Source organism: Macrosteles quadrilineatus, unplaced genomic scaffold, assembly GCF_028750875.1.
Source record: "Macrosteles quadrilineatus isolate MER2022 unplaced genomic scaffold, UCM_ALF_1.0 Scaffold_1__1_contigs__length_201487025, whole genome shotgun sequence".
NCBI classification, from domain to species: domain Eukaryota; kingdom Metazoa; phylum Arthropoda; class Insecta; order Hemiptera; family Cicadellidae; genus Macrosteles; species Macrosteles quadrilineatus.
The window spans coordinates 57,408,305-57,424,552 of record NW_026542594.1 but is presented as its reverse complement, the minus strand read 5'-3'; the positions used below and the strand labels follow the sequence as shown (position 1 = coordinate 57,424,552).

Below are 16,248 nucleotides of genomic sequence, written 5' to 3'. Positions count from 1 at the left end.
TGTATGCCATGCTATCTTATGGGACGTATGACACCAAATCCTACTTGCGAAGTTACCAATTCTACCAGGCCGCGGCCTGGATCACGCGGCCACCTTTAACTACAGGCCACGGCCTAGTAGAATTGGCAACGTCACGAGTAGGGTTGTATAGTGGACAGACGTCCCATAAGATGCAATGACAGACAGGTGACATCAGCTCATTAATTCACACTTTTTTTTATTTAAATTTATGAACATAAATTTATTAATATATTGACAATAAAACGTACAGAATTTAAAACCAAAACAATATGAATTAAAAATCCATATCTGTACATTTTAAGAGGAGAGAGGAGTCAATATTGTCATAGTCCAGTAACCAAGCTTTCGTAAATGCACAAAGAAATACCATTACAGTAGCTACCAATTAGTGTTGAGAATCTTTATTCTATTATTATGGGTATTAAGAATAGCCAATCACTAGATGTAGGTACATGGTTTGAATGCAATAATCATCAAACAGGCAGCTCAGTTCATATGTGAACCCTTAGCCTATGTTATTAATTTATGTATGCATGCTGGTGTTTTCCCAAGATCATTAAAATATGTGAAAGTAGTACCTGTATTTAAAAAAGGGAAAAAGGACAGTTATGAGAACTATAGGCCTATTAGTATTGTTAGTATTGTATCTAAGGTCTTTGAGATTGTTCTCAACAAACAAATCGTAGCCTATTTTGAATCAAATAAGATATTTTCTTCTTGTCAGTTTGGATTTAGAGCCAAACATAGTACAATTGAGGCAGTGCTGTCACTTGTTCAGATTAGTTCTGAGGGTCTAGAAAAAAAACAAAGTGTTGGTTGTAGATTGTTTGACCTCACCAAAGCGTTCGACACTGTGTCCCATTCCATACTCCTTAGTAAACTTTCCTTCTATGGTGTACAAAACCCTAGCCTATCTCTCATTGAATCCTATCTTGGAGATAGACATCAGGCTGTAGTGGTTAATGGAATTATGTCTAGTTTTAAGTTAGTCGAGTACGGGGTGCCGCAGGGCTCTGATGTTCTGGGCCCGTCATTTTTTATTATTTATATTAACGACCTTCCCAATCAGGTTCATGATGGATTTGTACATCCTTATTTATTTGCAGATGATTTGGCCCTCTCTGTTATTGAAAAAAGTGCTGAATCCTTGAGAGGTAGACTAGATGACACCTCTAATACCATAAACGACTGGTGCTGTGCTAATAGTCTATGTCTCAATGATCAAAAGACTCTTGAAATTATTTTTACTTCTAGCCGTCTCAATGCTGCTAAAGCAAACCCTGTTAAGTTTTTGGGAGTTCATCTTGAGCCTGGGTTGGGATGGGAAACTCACATTGACACTGTTGTTAACAGAATATGTAGAGGTATTTTTCTGCTTAGAGTTTTGAGTATGATTGTTTCCATTGATGCACTTGTAACTGTTTACCATGCTCACATATTTAGTCATTTATCCTATGGCACTATTCTCTGGGGTAACCACCCCTCCGTTGTTAAATTACTAATCCTGCAAAAGAGAGCTGTACGTATAATGTGTGGAACTAGGCCTAGAGCACACTGCAAGCCTTTGTTTGTTCAGTTAAAACTACTCACTCTTCCAGCTATTTATGTTTTGGACTGCTTAATTTATGTGAAAAAGAATGTCCACAATTTATTGTTATGTGAAAATCTACATAATTACTCTACTAGGCAAAAGAATCACATATTTATTAAGTACAATTATTATTCCAGGACCTTAAAAAGTTTTGAGGTAACTGCACTTAAGCTGTACAATGTTCTTCCTACTGCAATCAAAGACCTGCCACTAAACAAGTTTAAAGACAGGATTAAACACTTTTTGGTTAACAGCCCTATTTATAACACTTGTGAATTTTTTGATCTGGACTATTCATTATTGTAGACCATTGCTGACTGTGTAGCCATTTTATGTAAATGTACCTTGTAATTTATGCATGTATGTGATGCATGATGCAGACGTAATTTATTAATTTATTTATTTCTTGTATGCTACTTGACTTTTATTGATGTGTGCGTTTTTGCAACATTTTGTAATTATTTTTTTTTTTTGTGACGAGACTGATAGCATGTAATTGTTGAATGGTCAATAAATTCTTGATTCTTGATTCTTGATTCTTGATTCTGTTTCCAAACAAAACAGCTGTTACAACCCCACTTGCGACGGTGCCACTTTGAAGGCCGCGGCCTGGAGTTAAAGGCTGCCATGTGTGGTGGGTTTTCGTGGTGGCACCTTGATGGTGGCACACTTGTGCTATTCAATGTTAATTAAAATACAATCAATTAATAACTTCACATAAACAAGAATATTTAATAATTTTACTGAGTACTGTCTTGAATAAACACTATTTTATGGAAAATATTTATTCTATGGTACTGTGTGTGGTTTATCTACTCGGTCACACAATAACATGGTGCAAAAAACTGGCTGATGAATGATGATATATATTAGTTTAGTTCCAAACGATAACAAATTCTAAATATTTGCAAAGATAAGATTACATTTTAATACATTTACATATTTCATAATATCTACTCGACTCGTTCCTCCGCCATTAAATTTATTGCCCGATTCGTAAGTTTAATTTCTTTACGCAGTAGTGGCACTGACAATAGCCAATAGTGTCGTGTCAGCGTCAGCTGTTATAAATAACAAACAAAACAGCAGCCAGCAGTCCAGCAGCTGTTTTACTTTGAGCTTTGCTTTAGATCTCAACTCAAGAGGGGAAAAAATATTGGTTTTGATTATGTGTCAAAATGAAGTGTCAAGTTAATTCAAAACTCAAATTGTATTATTTTCACATAAAATCGAATTACATTTTCTGTGCGTTTTTCATTTAGACGTTTGAAATATTTTTTCTAAAGTATAAGTTTCTGAAACCCTTACCATTAAGGCTATTTCATTCTAGACTAAGTTATTTCATTTGGAAAGTGAATAAGATGGCGTTTGAATTTAACCTTAAAATCTATTTCCTAATATAGGCTAACTTAGGCCTAGTTAGTACTTCGTCAATTTAATAATTGGCGAATATCAATGAAAAACATTTTTATATTAGGTCTATGTTTGTTTTGAGAAATATCTGTAAAGAAACCTGTCGTATCCTCAATAACCGTGATAACTTAGTATAGGCCCAGTCTATATATAAATAATGGACAACATTGATACAGGTGGACTTTTCCATACTCATTACTAGGGGACAGGGTGTAGAGTATAATGAATCAAAATTGTTCGATTAAGCCTGTAAATGACGACGATGTTAATGATTTGGTCACTTTTAATGCTACCTCAACAATCCCAAACAATGTAGTGGAACACTCTAAACTATTGCCTGTTTCACCAGACGAAGATGACAAAAGTCACTTTGTTGACCAGCCAACCAATAAATACAACAGCCTTAATGAAAATGACAAGATGATTGAATCAATTCCTAACAATAAGGAGCGCTGCGGGATCCGAGATTCTTGTAACAATAATTCATCACATACAAAAACACTTTATAATACACATTCCTTCTTAATGGACAGAGTAAGCAATGACTGTTCTAAAACTAATCATGACTCACAATACGATGTTGATCCTGGATTTTTCCTCTCACCCTGTGAAGAAATTACTCAGAGCTCTATTTCTGAAGAGAGCATGTCTGAATTTTCCTCGGATTGTGCTTCTCTGGACTGTAAAGAAACTGAAGGTGTGGATGAGGAGGAAAATTCCAAAGAATTAAATTTGTCTGGTACTGAAGTTCAACTTATTAAACATAAACAAAAAATCTCAGAGCTAAACGACATCATAAGCAGGCAAGTTAAGCTGTCATCATTAAATTTATTAGCCTTAGATAACTTAAGTTAACTTTCATGTGCCTTAAGTCCTACGTAAAAAATTGTCTAAAGTAACTTTTTTTTATTTTGTAGTTATTACTTAGGTATCCCCTTACTGTTTTTGATGGATAAAATTCTATTTCTCAGTTTTAAAATCATAAGAATTTATTTATTATAATAATACAAATATTTATTAGGCCTAAGTTACCACAAATTACAGTGTATATTTATTTACATTATTTAATATTTATTTTGATATTAGCCTAATTCAAATTCATTCACAAATTACAGTGCGGCTACGGCCACACTGGCGACTTGGTGTCTCACTGGCGACTTGGTGTCTGCGACTTTGTTGGAGAATAAAACTACTTAAATTAAATAGCCCGGCCACACTTTCTTTTAAGCGAATACAGTAACAACCACCGGCAACAGAAAAAAAAACAAAAAAAAAACAGTGTAGGCTGTTTTGGTCGCTGTGGTAAATACATCATGTTATCTTACGGCACCGGCCACACTAGGCAACAAGCCGCCCACTCAAACCTGCACTTATTTCATGTTAGGTATAAACAGTAGCCTATAATCAGTTACCTAAGTTGTAGGTAAATATAGCCATAGAAAGCATTAGACTGTGATTAGAAGATTAGACGTCTGCAATTGGTTTTAGAAACAAGATTTAACCTTATCACATTTTTTTTATAAAAGTGCCTATTTCTTTTTATTCATAAGTGGCTTATAAATGAAATTTGTAGGCCTACTTAAAATGTTTGTTTTAATTGTACAAGAATGCAAATAATAGTAAAACATCGATGTATTCTTAAGCCGAATATTAAAAACATGCAATAACCGTCATAGTTTTACTTACAGTAGGCCTATTTCCATTTCCACGAATTTCAAATATAAATTTTTATATCTTGAAACTATTTACTGTTAAGTATGGTTAAAATGTCTACTGAAAGGTTGAAATTGTCCCCTAGTGTGGCCACCTCCAGGAACCAGGTCGTGAGGGAAAAAGTCCCGGCGACAAATATGCTAAAAATGTGGCCATAGCCTCAGCTTAATTATTTAATATAGGTCACAATAAAATCAAGGGTGAAGATTAGCACCTGTCTAAGTTACCTACCAAGATCAAGATCAATAGTAAGATGCCAATAGTATCAGAATACAATACAGGGTTTGGACCTTTCCCATTCAAAATGTAAAAAATGCCATTGGTGTAGCAACCACACAAAACACGCAAAAATATATAAAAATGATGTAGAAAAAATGCACCCTGTTTGGTTGCGCTGTTTATGTAGGCCCTACCTACAGACTTATTGCAAATATGTTTTATTATTGATATAGCCTTAATTTAATGCAGTTATGTGCACAGGACAAATGTTAAAAAACTATTATTAGCCTGTAGATGGCTAACACAGGTTACCTTCTGGTTCATGCATAGCATTAAAATGACTTTAAGTTAGTTAAAACTAATTCTTAACTAAAAGGATGTTAAAATTAATTAGGAGTAGGTCTACAGTAAAACCCCTTTTACCAAAACTGCTGAATCAAAACCCTAAAAAGATTAAAGAATAGGAAAATAAGCAAGCAGCAGGAACTGTACACTATGGCACCCGACTGACCTGGCATGTCAAACAAAATGTATGGATCAGATAACCACTTGGATCTTATAGCCTACTCGTTCGGTTCTGTGATAGACATCTAGAGTCCGGAAAACAGTTAGCAATCCTGTAGATTTCAGGATGATATATTAATCATAAATAACAAAATATGCTACGTCTGTAATGGATCTCTTTGAACAGAAATAGCCTTTGAATTCCATTCATAGATCAACCAAAAAATAGGCTATTCCTATCTGAAACTCCCCCGCCCTCTTTATTTTGGTTAATTGGAGGTTTACTGCACAGTATTTTAAACATCTTTGCCACCAAGACTGATATTTGAATATGTAATAGGTTACGTACCTTGTTCCGTCTTCAGTCTTAACTTAGTCTATGGATTAATAGTTTCGGGTACAAAGACCCATTATCAAATCCTTATTTAAAACATCATATTGAATATGGTCAAATATCCGACGTAAGTCTTCATCAATGTATATCCTACATGCAGGTCGACGACACATAAAGTTTACACATTTAAAAACCAAAAGTTACAAATACATATACGATAGGCCGGCCACATTGAATACGGGACAAACCGACGCAGGTTACACGGCGGACACGACAGAACTCACGTCGGATATTTGACCATATTCAATATGATGTTTTAAATAAGGATTTGATAATGGGTTTTTGTACCCGAAACTAGACTAAGTTAAGACTGAAGACGGAACAAGGTACGTAACCTATTATGTGCGCAGTATTTGTTTGATTGCCGTTTACCTTTTGACACATGTGTTTCCTCCTCTAAATATTCTACCTTTTACTCTCTCTGAGTTCTCTGATGTTGATGGAGATCTGCAGCTAACAGATTGAGGAGTTGTAATGAGTAGAAAAAACTTAAGCAAAACAACGTGTTTTATTTAAAAAGATAACATGTAGTATAAGAAGATGTATTCAAGTACAAATATGTGGCAACACTGCATTGTTAGAAATAGTAGCGATTTTGTAAACTTTCTTTTACTTTCTCCACATCCCAATACGGACATCCCCCAGGGGACAAATTTTGTGTGTTTGTGTGACTCTTCTATATGTTCTATGGCATATCTGTAATTCTTCAAGCTACAGCTTGCTGCTATCCTGTTTATTTTACAATTATAAGTTGATTTTATGATTTTATTATTGTTTGCTTTCTAAAACTCTGTTGGATTGCGCTAAGGACACTTTTTACTTAAAGTTCTTCTTTCTTTAAACTGAAGCTTCCTTAGATTTGTTTTGATGAGTTTTCAATCTTTTTTCTGTCAGTTTGGTCTCAATCTTTTTGGGTTCTCATTAAATGGCTGTATCGTCACTTGTGAAGACCTTTTTTTGAGGGAGAGGTGGGAAAATGCATTTATGCACACAGGTGACTAGCCCGTAGTGTTTGACTCCAACAGGTTTTAAGACCCAGAGACTACCCACTAAAAACCTCCTACACTCTTCGAACATTAGCCTGGGAAAACTTTTCTTACTTCATCAGAACTAGGCCGAGTTTGCCTACACCCCAAGGGCTTACTCCTTGACAAGCCGTTTATTTCTTACACAATCTAGATAATTACTTTTACCTTGAAGGATATTCCGGACAAAGTGCGATCAGCAGTTCCATTTGTCCTCACCCTCCATCAAGGTCTCACAAATCGATTCAACTGACATCACCCCAAGATATTGAGTGACCTCCCGGCGGAACATATCCCATCGTGGATAGTGGAAGAAAGTGTGTTCCAAGTTGTCGGGAATGCTCGGGCAGTAAATACAGTCAGGTTAATTTGTTTTGGCCATCAAGTGCTGATACAACTGAAAGTAGCCTTGACCTGACAAGACCGAGGACCACCGACATTGGAGCCATAAGCTTACTAAGAGCAGTGGCACTCATAACAGCCTTGTCCGTCATACAGAAGATCTGGTCCCTCCTGTTCAAATTGTTGTCCCACATGACACAGAGGTACTTGGCGGTTTGTGTGGTTTGGACAACTACGTTCCTCACTCATAGCGGAACGATGGTTTAAATCAGTTTCATCTTAAGGATGACGATCTCTGTCTTGCTCAGAGTGAGCGACAGACCATGATCACCCAGGCATTTACAACTTGCATGACTTGGTTCAGTTTCAGTTGGGCCAGCTCAACGTTGCCTGCAGCAATGAGTGCTGCAACGAGTACCCAACTAAAACAGTCTCCTCTGATATCTCAGATCTAAGAAGGCTGTTGTCGGCAGCATTCCACAAATCTGGGTCGAGTATTGAACCTTGTGCGGCACCGGAAGTTACATCCATCAATCGTCTTCAAACCATATTTCGTTTCATAATTAAGAGTTCTGCATCTGGTTGACTATGGCTTGGTTGTTGATAGTAATAATATATCACTTGATAAAATATCCTATTATAAGTATACTGAACATTAATAAGGTTCGCCTACATTTTTGTAAGCTGTATCATGTGTAATTTGATCTTTTTAAACAGTTAGTGCATGATGCTCCAGAGTGTCTTATGCGTGTAAGGCTTTAATTGATGTTAGTTAGGTTCTAAATTAATTATATATTTTTTCAGGTTAAAAAATGAAAAGGACATGTGGGCTGCAGAAGCATCTCATGAAGTATGTAAAGCACAGATTGAGCAATTGAGAAGGGAGGTTGAGCTGTTTAAACAAGAACATGAACTGGACATCCGTACTCTGGCTTCCATGAAACTGGAGATAGATTCTGTAAGAACGTCCAGATCATGTGACATTTATCATTTGTGCAAAAATATTTATTTTATTATATTATTTGTCACAGATTATAGTTGGATTATGAAATACTAGCTGCCATACCCGTGCTTCGCAACAGGAAGAGAACGCTTAGGCCTAAAGAGAATAATCATATTATTCTATAGATCTGCTGTATGAAAATTTATTATTCATAAATTAAATGTCCACAATTATGATAAAGCCCCAACAAAAATATTACTTATGTCCATTGAGCCGGTTGTATTGGCTCAGTTCATGGAAAAATTAGCTCGATTGGTCAAGTAGTTTTCCTTCACGTTATTGACATACCGTACCGTACTCCAAACTTTCACATCTATAATATTAGTTCCTTCCATCCAAGTCAATGACTTGATCAACAATGTACTAAAAGTATTAACCGACTACTCCGTTTCTCAGATATTATTTTTTTGGGCAAAACGGCAAAACAAACATAATAAATTTTTATAAACATTTTGAATAAAATACAGTCAATAAGTTGATGAATTAGTTATGCATTTAAAAAAGCAACCTATTGTGCGATTACCACAAATCATTTATTAAATTAAAAACATAAGAATAACTGTAAACAATCCTATTTTGGCAGTTCTCTCTCATTGTGTATCACAGCTTTATATTGCTGCTTAGTTCAATAACTAAGCTGTTGTCATAAATTCAAATTCATAGAGCTGCACCCTGTTAGTAAACCTTGTAACTTTTTAGTGCTATTGAACATCATAAAACCAACTTGATCAGTTGAAACAGCTGCCAGGTTCTTTAATTTCCTTTTAAATATGTACTAGCGAACCCGGCGCATGGAATCTTGTGCAGGCAAAAGAAGGAATTTTTATTAATCTTTTGTTATTTAGCCTTTTTGGGTAAATAAAAAGAAATTTAAAGGCTTAACTGAAATGACTCTTTCGGATTTGATTATCTATTTTATAGTAAAATGCTGATTTTGGTGGATTTTATATGGTACCACGAGTGTGTATCAACATAAAAGTGTGTTAGAAGTGCATCACGTGTGTATTCCATGACCAACGGCGGTTTTTTAAGCTCTCTACTCCAACGGGACTGTCCCTGAGATTTATTTATGTCCATGGAAAACGAAGGAATAGCTACTGAGAACTGAGTTATTTTGAGAGCAAGAGGAAGGAGAGAATTAAATGTTCACAGTTTGATCCTAGGAATCGATATTTATTTGCCAGACAATGAGCCGGTTAACATCTCGATCTCACATTTGATAGTGTTGCGATACATTATTTTAATGCACATTAACGTTCCTTTAATGAAGCCTGACGACATATCAATATTCCTGATCAACATTTCAATGGCGTATTCCTTAAGCGAGGTTCAGTAGGAAGTACTCAACCTAGGCTAGGCTAAGTGATTTTGGTCGCTGGTTATGATATGTAGAATCTAGAGCTAATGTAGGCTTTGGCAAGTAGGTCTAGTTCCTTTCCATAACAAGATTAATCGTAGCCTGAGGCAACCCTTATTTATAGGACATCGGGTCTAACACATAGCTTAAATGGTAGAAGGTCAGTTACACCATATAAAATTCAAGAAATATAAGTGAGTAAGCTTAATAGCCTAAGTTATAATAGAGGTCAACTAAGAGTTTAAAGGTACTGTAGGTAGGTTGGATGCTGATTAAATTCATTAATAATTCACAGTAAGATAACTGTCACTTATTGTAAGGTGACCAAACTGTATTGCAATCAGACTATTTGATTGATTCTGACAATTGATTCTGACAATTGATTCTAACTGATTAACTTGAAGGTTTGTTTAATCCTTCAACAAGATGGTCTGATTGGCCTATGGTTATAAATTTCAAAAGGAATACTCTTACCATCCTCAGGGTTAAGATAAGTTGAGCATAAACTCTTCAAATTTATTGAATACTAATAGACCTAACCTTGTTTTTAAAAACCGAAGATTCATTGATCAATTAGAAACACCAAAAAATGGGGCTATTAAACCTAACTGCGCAGCAATTGGTAGAGCTGGGAGTGATCAACAGATGTCATAAGCAATTGGTAGAGCTGGGAGTGATCAACAGATGTCATGAGCAATTGGTAGAGCTGGGAGTGATCAACAGATGTCATGAGCAATTGGTAGAGCTGGGAGTGATCAACAGATGTCATAAGCAATTGGTAGAGCTGGGAGTGATCAACAGATGTCATGAGCAATTGGTAGAGCTGGGAGTGATCAACAGATGTCATGAGCAATTGGTAGAGCTGGGAGTGATCAACAGATGTCATGAGCAATTGGTAGAGCTGGGAGTGATCAACAGATGTCATAAGCAATTGGTAGAGCTGGGAGTGATCAACAGATGTCATGAGCAATTGGTAGAGCTGGGAGTGATCAACAGATGTCATGAGCAATTGGTAGAGCTGGGAGTGATCAACAGATGTCATGAGCAATTGGTAGAGCTGGGAGCGATCAGATACTACAAGATTTAAATGGTTTGGATTACCTGTTGTGTCAATTGACCCTTGTGTTAATAAAATAACTACAGCTGTTTCGTGCTGCTTAGATCACATCTTAAGGATGGAACGTTAATAAACAGTTTTCTCATCCCTGAATGAGGCCGTCAGCATTTTTACATTGCTCATTTGGACACATGACACGAAGTACATTTTACATACCAAACGACATTTAAGTATTTAAAATTAAAAACCTGAAGTTAACCTGAAGGCAAGTGAGCGTAGCGAACGAGCTAACCTGAAGGCAAGTGAGCGCAGCGAACGAGCTCCAACCTAAAGGTGAGTGAGCGTAGCGAACAAACTTCAACCAGGACGTGATTGAGCCGAATAGAAAGGCCAAAATTATTGTCTACCCACTAGCATTAATATAAGAGCAATAATAAAGAATCGGTTATCCTTTGTACTATATGTGTTTCATTAGTTTTCGTACGTATTTTAATTTAGTTATAAGCACTTCATATACAATAAGACAATTAAACGTTACGGTACTTAAATTATAAATAGTCAAAGGCTCATATACAATAAGACAATTAAACGTTACGGTACTTAAATTATAAATAGTCAAAGGCAAGACAACGTCTGCCGGGTTCAGCTAGTTATCTATATATATATAAATAAATGCAAAATTCTGATTAACGCACAGGCCAAACCATAGCACCTAGAAGCATGAGATTTTGCATACATATATTTCTCTCATATTCGTAGGCAGACAATAAGAAGCGTTTTACAAAATTCCCAATGGGCCCCGTCCCACAGAAGGTCAAAGTTATCATGAAGTTTGTAAAGGAAGAATAATTTTTTTGGGGTTTTTGTTTACATTTGTCTCCAATTTATTTAATCATCAGCTGTTAGAATAAAAAAAAATAAGTTTACTAAGGTTATTTCAGACCATGTAAACATATAAGCGTCTAGGCAGCCAGTGCAACTCCGAGGATCATGGATCAGATCGGAAACCTCCCACCACCGCTCCGTGCCGATGGCGTGACGTCAACCATTACCGCAACGATACGGAGCCAAGTCATGAACCTTGGTGGTGTAGTGGATAGCGTGTTGGGCTGATAATCAAAAGGTGCCAGGTTCGAATCCCGCTGGTAGCACCAACTTTTTGTCAACAATTTTTTTCATATCAGCTTCAAGTTTGGTTGGTTTGGTTAGGTTATGACAGTTTAATTTTATAATTATAAAATTTTATTTGAGACATTTATAATTTTATTTTTAGAACAGAACTATTTTTTCGATCAGTAAACCTTCATTCGAGTTTTTCATTATCAGCAAGTTTGGTTAGTTTGGTTAGGTTATGACAGTTCAATTATTTTAAATTTAAATTTAACCTACAAACGATACGTTTTGACAGCAACAGTGATAGAGATAACAATTTTCCGCGAACAGTTAGGCTATGCTGATGCGCCGGTATGATTCGGAAGCGTACGACATGGTGCGGTGGTGGGGGGTGTTCTGATCCACGATCCTCGGAGTTGCACTGGCTGCCTAGACGCTTGTTATAAACATGATAGTTGTGTGCGAGTGAAATTAACCTAATTAGTTGTGGCATTTTAGTTTTATCGACTTCTATAATATGTGTGATTAGTGTTGAAGAAAGTAGAATTAAACTTAGTTTTTATTGCATTTGAACTTTTAAGAACTTATGATATTGTTCTGTTAATATTTTTGTAGTTGTTACCGTCTCATAGTACGGACACTGAGGTTTTAACTGTTAATGGCGGTTCATTCCACACAATATCATTCACATTCACATTTGACACTATTCATGTATGTACAACTATGTATACCGATACTATGAATAAAGATTCTTGACTATGCCTATGACTATGACAGGAGATGGTACGTGTTTATTTACTTCACTCTCATTCATAATTATTCACCTTACACACATACATACACTAACTGTACACGAAGCAATTGTTGAAGATGTGAGAAACTGGGTTTACTTCTCAGTCTTATCCCAAGACAGTGGAATAATTAGTTTAATTCAAGGGAATAATTAACTTCTATGAAATGTCTAAACCGTTTACTTTTTGTGGGTTGTGTGATTACTGTTTGCTGGTTGACAAATATTTACGTTTTGTTTTCGAGGTTTATCGAATTGGTGAATTATATGTCAAGTTTGGTGATGAACGTAATCCCTTAAAAAGACTCAGATTTACACAATCCCTGTCTAGCGGGTAGTTTGACGTTTATCTTCACAAAAATGTAATTGAGGCCATAGTGATCACTGGATGTGCCCGAGGGGAATCAGTTTTTATACCACGACTTCCCCTGGTTCCTACAGACTACCCGCTTGAAGGTTGCAATTCCCTTTGAAAGTGTGCTTCGCCCTCACCATCAACAAAGCGCAGGACTAGACTTGAGAGAGAGGATTGTTTTTCTCATGGACAATTTTATGTTGCATATTCACGGGTCAGCTCAACCACGAGTCTGGTGATGCTAGCACCTTCTGAGAAAACCAAAAATGTTGCATACTAAGATATTCTGTAAATAATAAAAAATAGTACGAATAACGAACATACTGTTAACTGCAGTTTTAATCATTATCGTAAAATGAAATATAAAAATTAAAATTATTTATTGTTTATTTAATGTGATTTATTTTATCATTATCTGGCACTTAAACACTAATTTATAAAACATTTCAACCAATTTGAAAGTTTCTGTAGCGAAGCGTGGGTTTTCCACTAGTAACTGATATTTGATTTGAAGGACAGCTGGTCATTTAATATATGGTCAGGGTGTTGTTTTGATGCTCTGAAAATCTCAAATTCTTCTATAGTATCCATTTGTCTGCCTTTACTGCACAGATTTATGATTTCTAAATTATTGTGTAGGTCTGTGTAATTATGGTTTGAATTAATGAGGTGATTAGCTAAAGCAGATTTAGAGTTTCTCCTTGGTAATTTTTTTTAACCTTGTAGTGAAAGAACTGCAATAGTGAAAGAATTGTCCAATATAAAAACTCGGACAATTGTCCCATTTAATTTTATAAACACCTGTGCTGCTTTCTTTGTCAAGCATCTTCTTCCTTCCTTCCCCGAGGGAAAAGAGTGAAAAGAGTTTGTTGGGTGTTTTTAAGCGACTTCCACTTTTTGTTTCGCCATTTCTTTCCTCAATGTACAACCTTAAGTACAACTCCGTATTCTGCAGGGACATATTTCTTGGGTCTTTTTCTTGGCTTTCTTTAATTTTATTTTTCTGCTCTCAGAACCACTGGATACTGCGATATATTTTAGAATATTTAATTCATTGTCATAGTTTTCTGATGAGAATGGGATAGATAGCCCTTGTACAAAGCTGTTTTTTAACGCTCCAACCTGAAGATGTGCTCTTAGCAGCACGAAACAGCTTGTTGTTATTTTATTAACACAAGGGTCAGTTGACGCAATAGGTAATCTAAACCTTTTAAATCTTGTATTATCTTGATCCAAAGGCTAACCCATCATAAATTACTATTATTAATTTTCATAATGAGATCTTTAACTGCTTATTTGATCATATATTTCCGTAAGTTATCTACAACCCTTCAATGTTTATTCGTAGCCGTCAGTTGAATAAAATCCGGTTGAAATAAAATGATTTTATTTCTGTCCAAATTTTCAGGTGAAAAAGCAGTATGACATAGCCAACAGAGAAAGAGAAGCTTCAGTGATGAGGTATGCGACCAGTGAAATGGAGGTTATAAATCAACGGAAAGAAAAAGAAAATCTAGATAAAAAGTGCAAAGAACTTGTAAAAGAAAAAGACTGTATTTCTTCCAAGTTAAAATCTGTCATGATTGAAAAGGCTCGAATAAATCAACTGTTTGATAACAAAGTAAGCCACTTTATTGTACCGTGTTAAATTAAGCAAATTTTGATTAAATAAAATTACCAGAGATGTTTTTATAGCTGGAATATTTGTTTAACTTTTAAGGAGGAGTTTTACTGGATCAGTTCAAGCTTAAGACGGTTATCCGTTCTACAACTCTCACTCTGACTAATGTAGTACATTACCATCAAACCACACTATATTTTTGTTTGCTGTTACTGTATACGTTACCAGTCCTCAAAACATTTACAAAATGTAATTTTCATTGGATTAATTAAAAATTTAAATGTATGGTTGTTAAATGATTCTGAAAAATAATGTGGGAGTTACAGGGCTTGAAATTGGCCATAATATTGTCAAATGTTGGTATACACCTAAAAGCTGGACTTGATCAATGTAAAAATTTGCGGTCATATCTAAATCATGCTTAAGAAGATAAACAAAAAAACTAACTTTGAAGTAAAATTAAAAATACTTTTACACAATTTTTGTTCATTAAAAATATGTCATTTCTGAGGGCAAAAACAATTTACGGTACTTGTTTCAGTTTTTTTTCAAGTTAATTATTTTTTTTCCTTTAACTGGTAGATTTGTACCTTAATTTTTAGAAATCGCCTTCCATAGCCAATTAGGCCGGGCCAGTAGTGCAGTAAAAATAAGAGAAAAATTCCATAAACCTAAAAAAATTAGCACAACCGGGGAATTTGGTACAGATGTTGGGTGTACCTTCCTTTTGAACATACTAAAAGTCCCCTAAAATTGAAGCTGTGCTACGGCCGCCATATTGGAAAATGGCGGCATATTTCTGTATTTTTCGCTATAGTGACTTTATTATTAGAGATACAGGAAAAAGCTATATGTACAAAATGTAAGTAATCTAAAAATTAAAAATACACATTTTTTGTATTTACTATCTTTCTCTAAGCCCAACGGTTTTTGAGTTATTTGTTATTAAGTACATTTAGTTTTTTCTATTTATCAAAAATAGGTGAAACACATGGAAATTGGCCGTTACTTTCAAGGATTATGATAATTTATCCTATTTAGTTAAATAGTGTGATACTATAAAATCTTGAAATTTAAGCTTATTTTATGAGTAAAACACTCTGCCACAGCAAACCTGCAGACTCAGCAAATTTCCATTTGATTGGATGTTTTATTAATTGTATTTAAATAAAATTAGATTCAACAGGTACCTAGGTTTGCTGCTACAGGTAGGCTATTTTAGTGTGTTTTTCTTTAGTAAAATATCAATAACTTAGCATAAAATAATTAATTTTCCAAGTTTGATCATAATAAATATATAAACAAACTGTAACAGTTAACAAATTCATAATAATAGCATGGTATCTTAAGATTTACAATTTACAAATTTAAACATACAAATTTTGGTTGTGTTTACTAAAAATATGGCGATTATTCGTCTCGATTCGAATACTAACCGAAGGGGTTTTCAAAAGGAGATGAAGCAAGTAATTTAAGTACTGTAATATTAACTTGTACCAAGTATCGGAAATATTGTTTGCAGTGAGGAAATCAACCATATTTTGTAAACTACGCAATAGTCATATTAATATTTTATACTCATTTTTACCCATTTAATAAATTAACATTTTAATATTTTGATGGCACTACCACTATCACTCTGATATCAACTAAGTGGGATGAATAATTGTCGTAAACCTTGAAAGTAACCGTCGATTGCGATGGGTTTCACCGATTTTTGATAAATAAAA

The 16,248-nt window shown here is 35.1% G+C and overlaps 1 protein-coding gene across 1 annotated transcript in view; it reads left to right on the top strand.

The window, feature by feature from the left end:
• Nucleotides 1-2,758: 2,758 nt before the first annotated feature.
• LOC128983189 (coiled-coil domain-containing protein 186) overlaps nucleotides 2,759-16,248 on the top strand; it is a 124,919-nt gene continuing 111,429 nt past the window's right edge. The window contains exons 1-3 of the mRNA XM_054402379.1: nucleotides 2,759-3,828; nucleotides 8,027-8,180; nucleotides 14,306-14,518. Of these exons, the coding sequence (XP_054258354.1) occupies nucleotides 3,248-3,828; nucleotides 8,027-8,180; nucleotides 14,306-14,518 (948 nt within the window). The 5' untranslated portion in view covers nucleotides 2,759-3,247. The remainder of the gene's footprint in view (nucleotides 3,829-8,026; nucleotides 8,181-14,305; nucleotides 14,519-16,248) is intronic.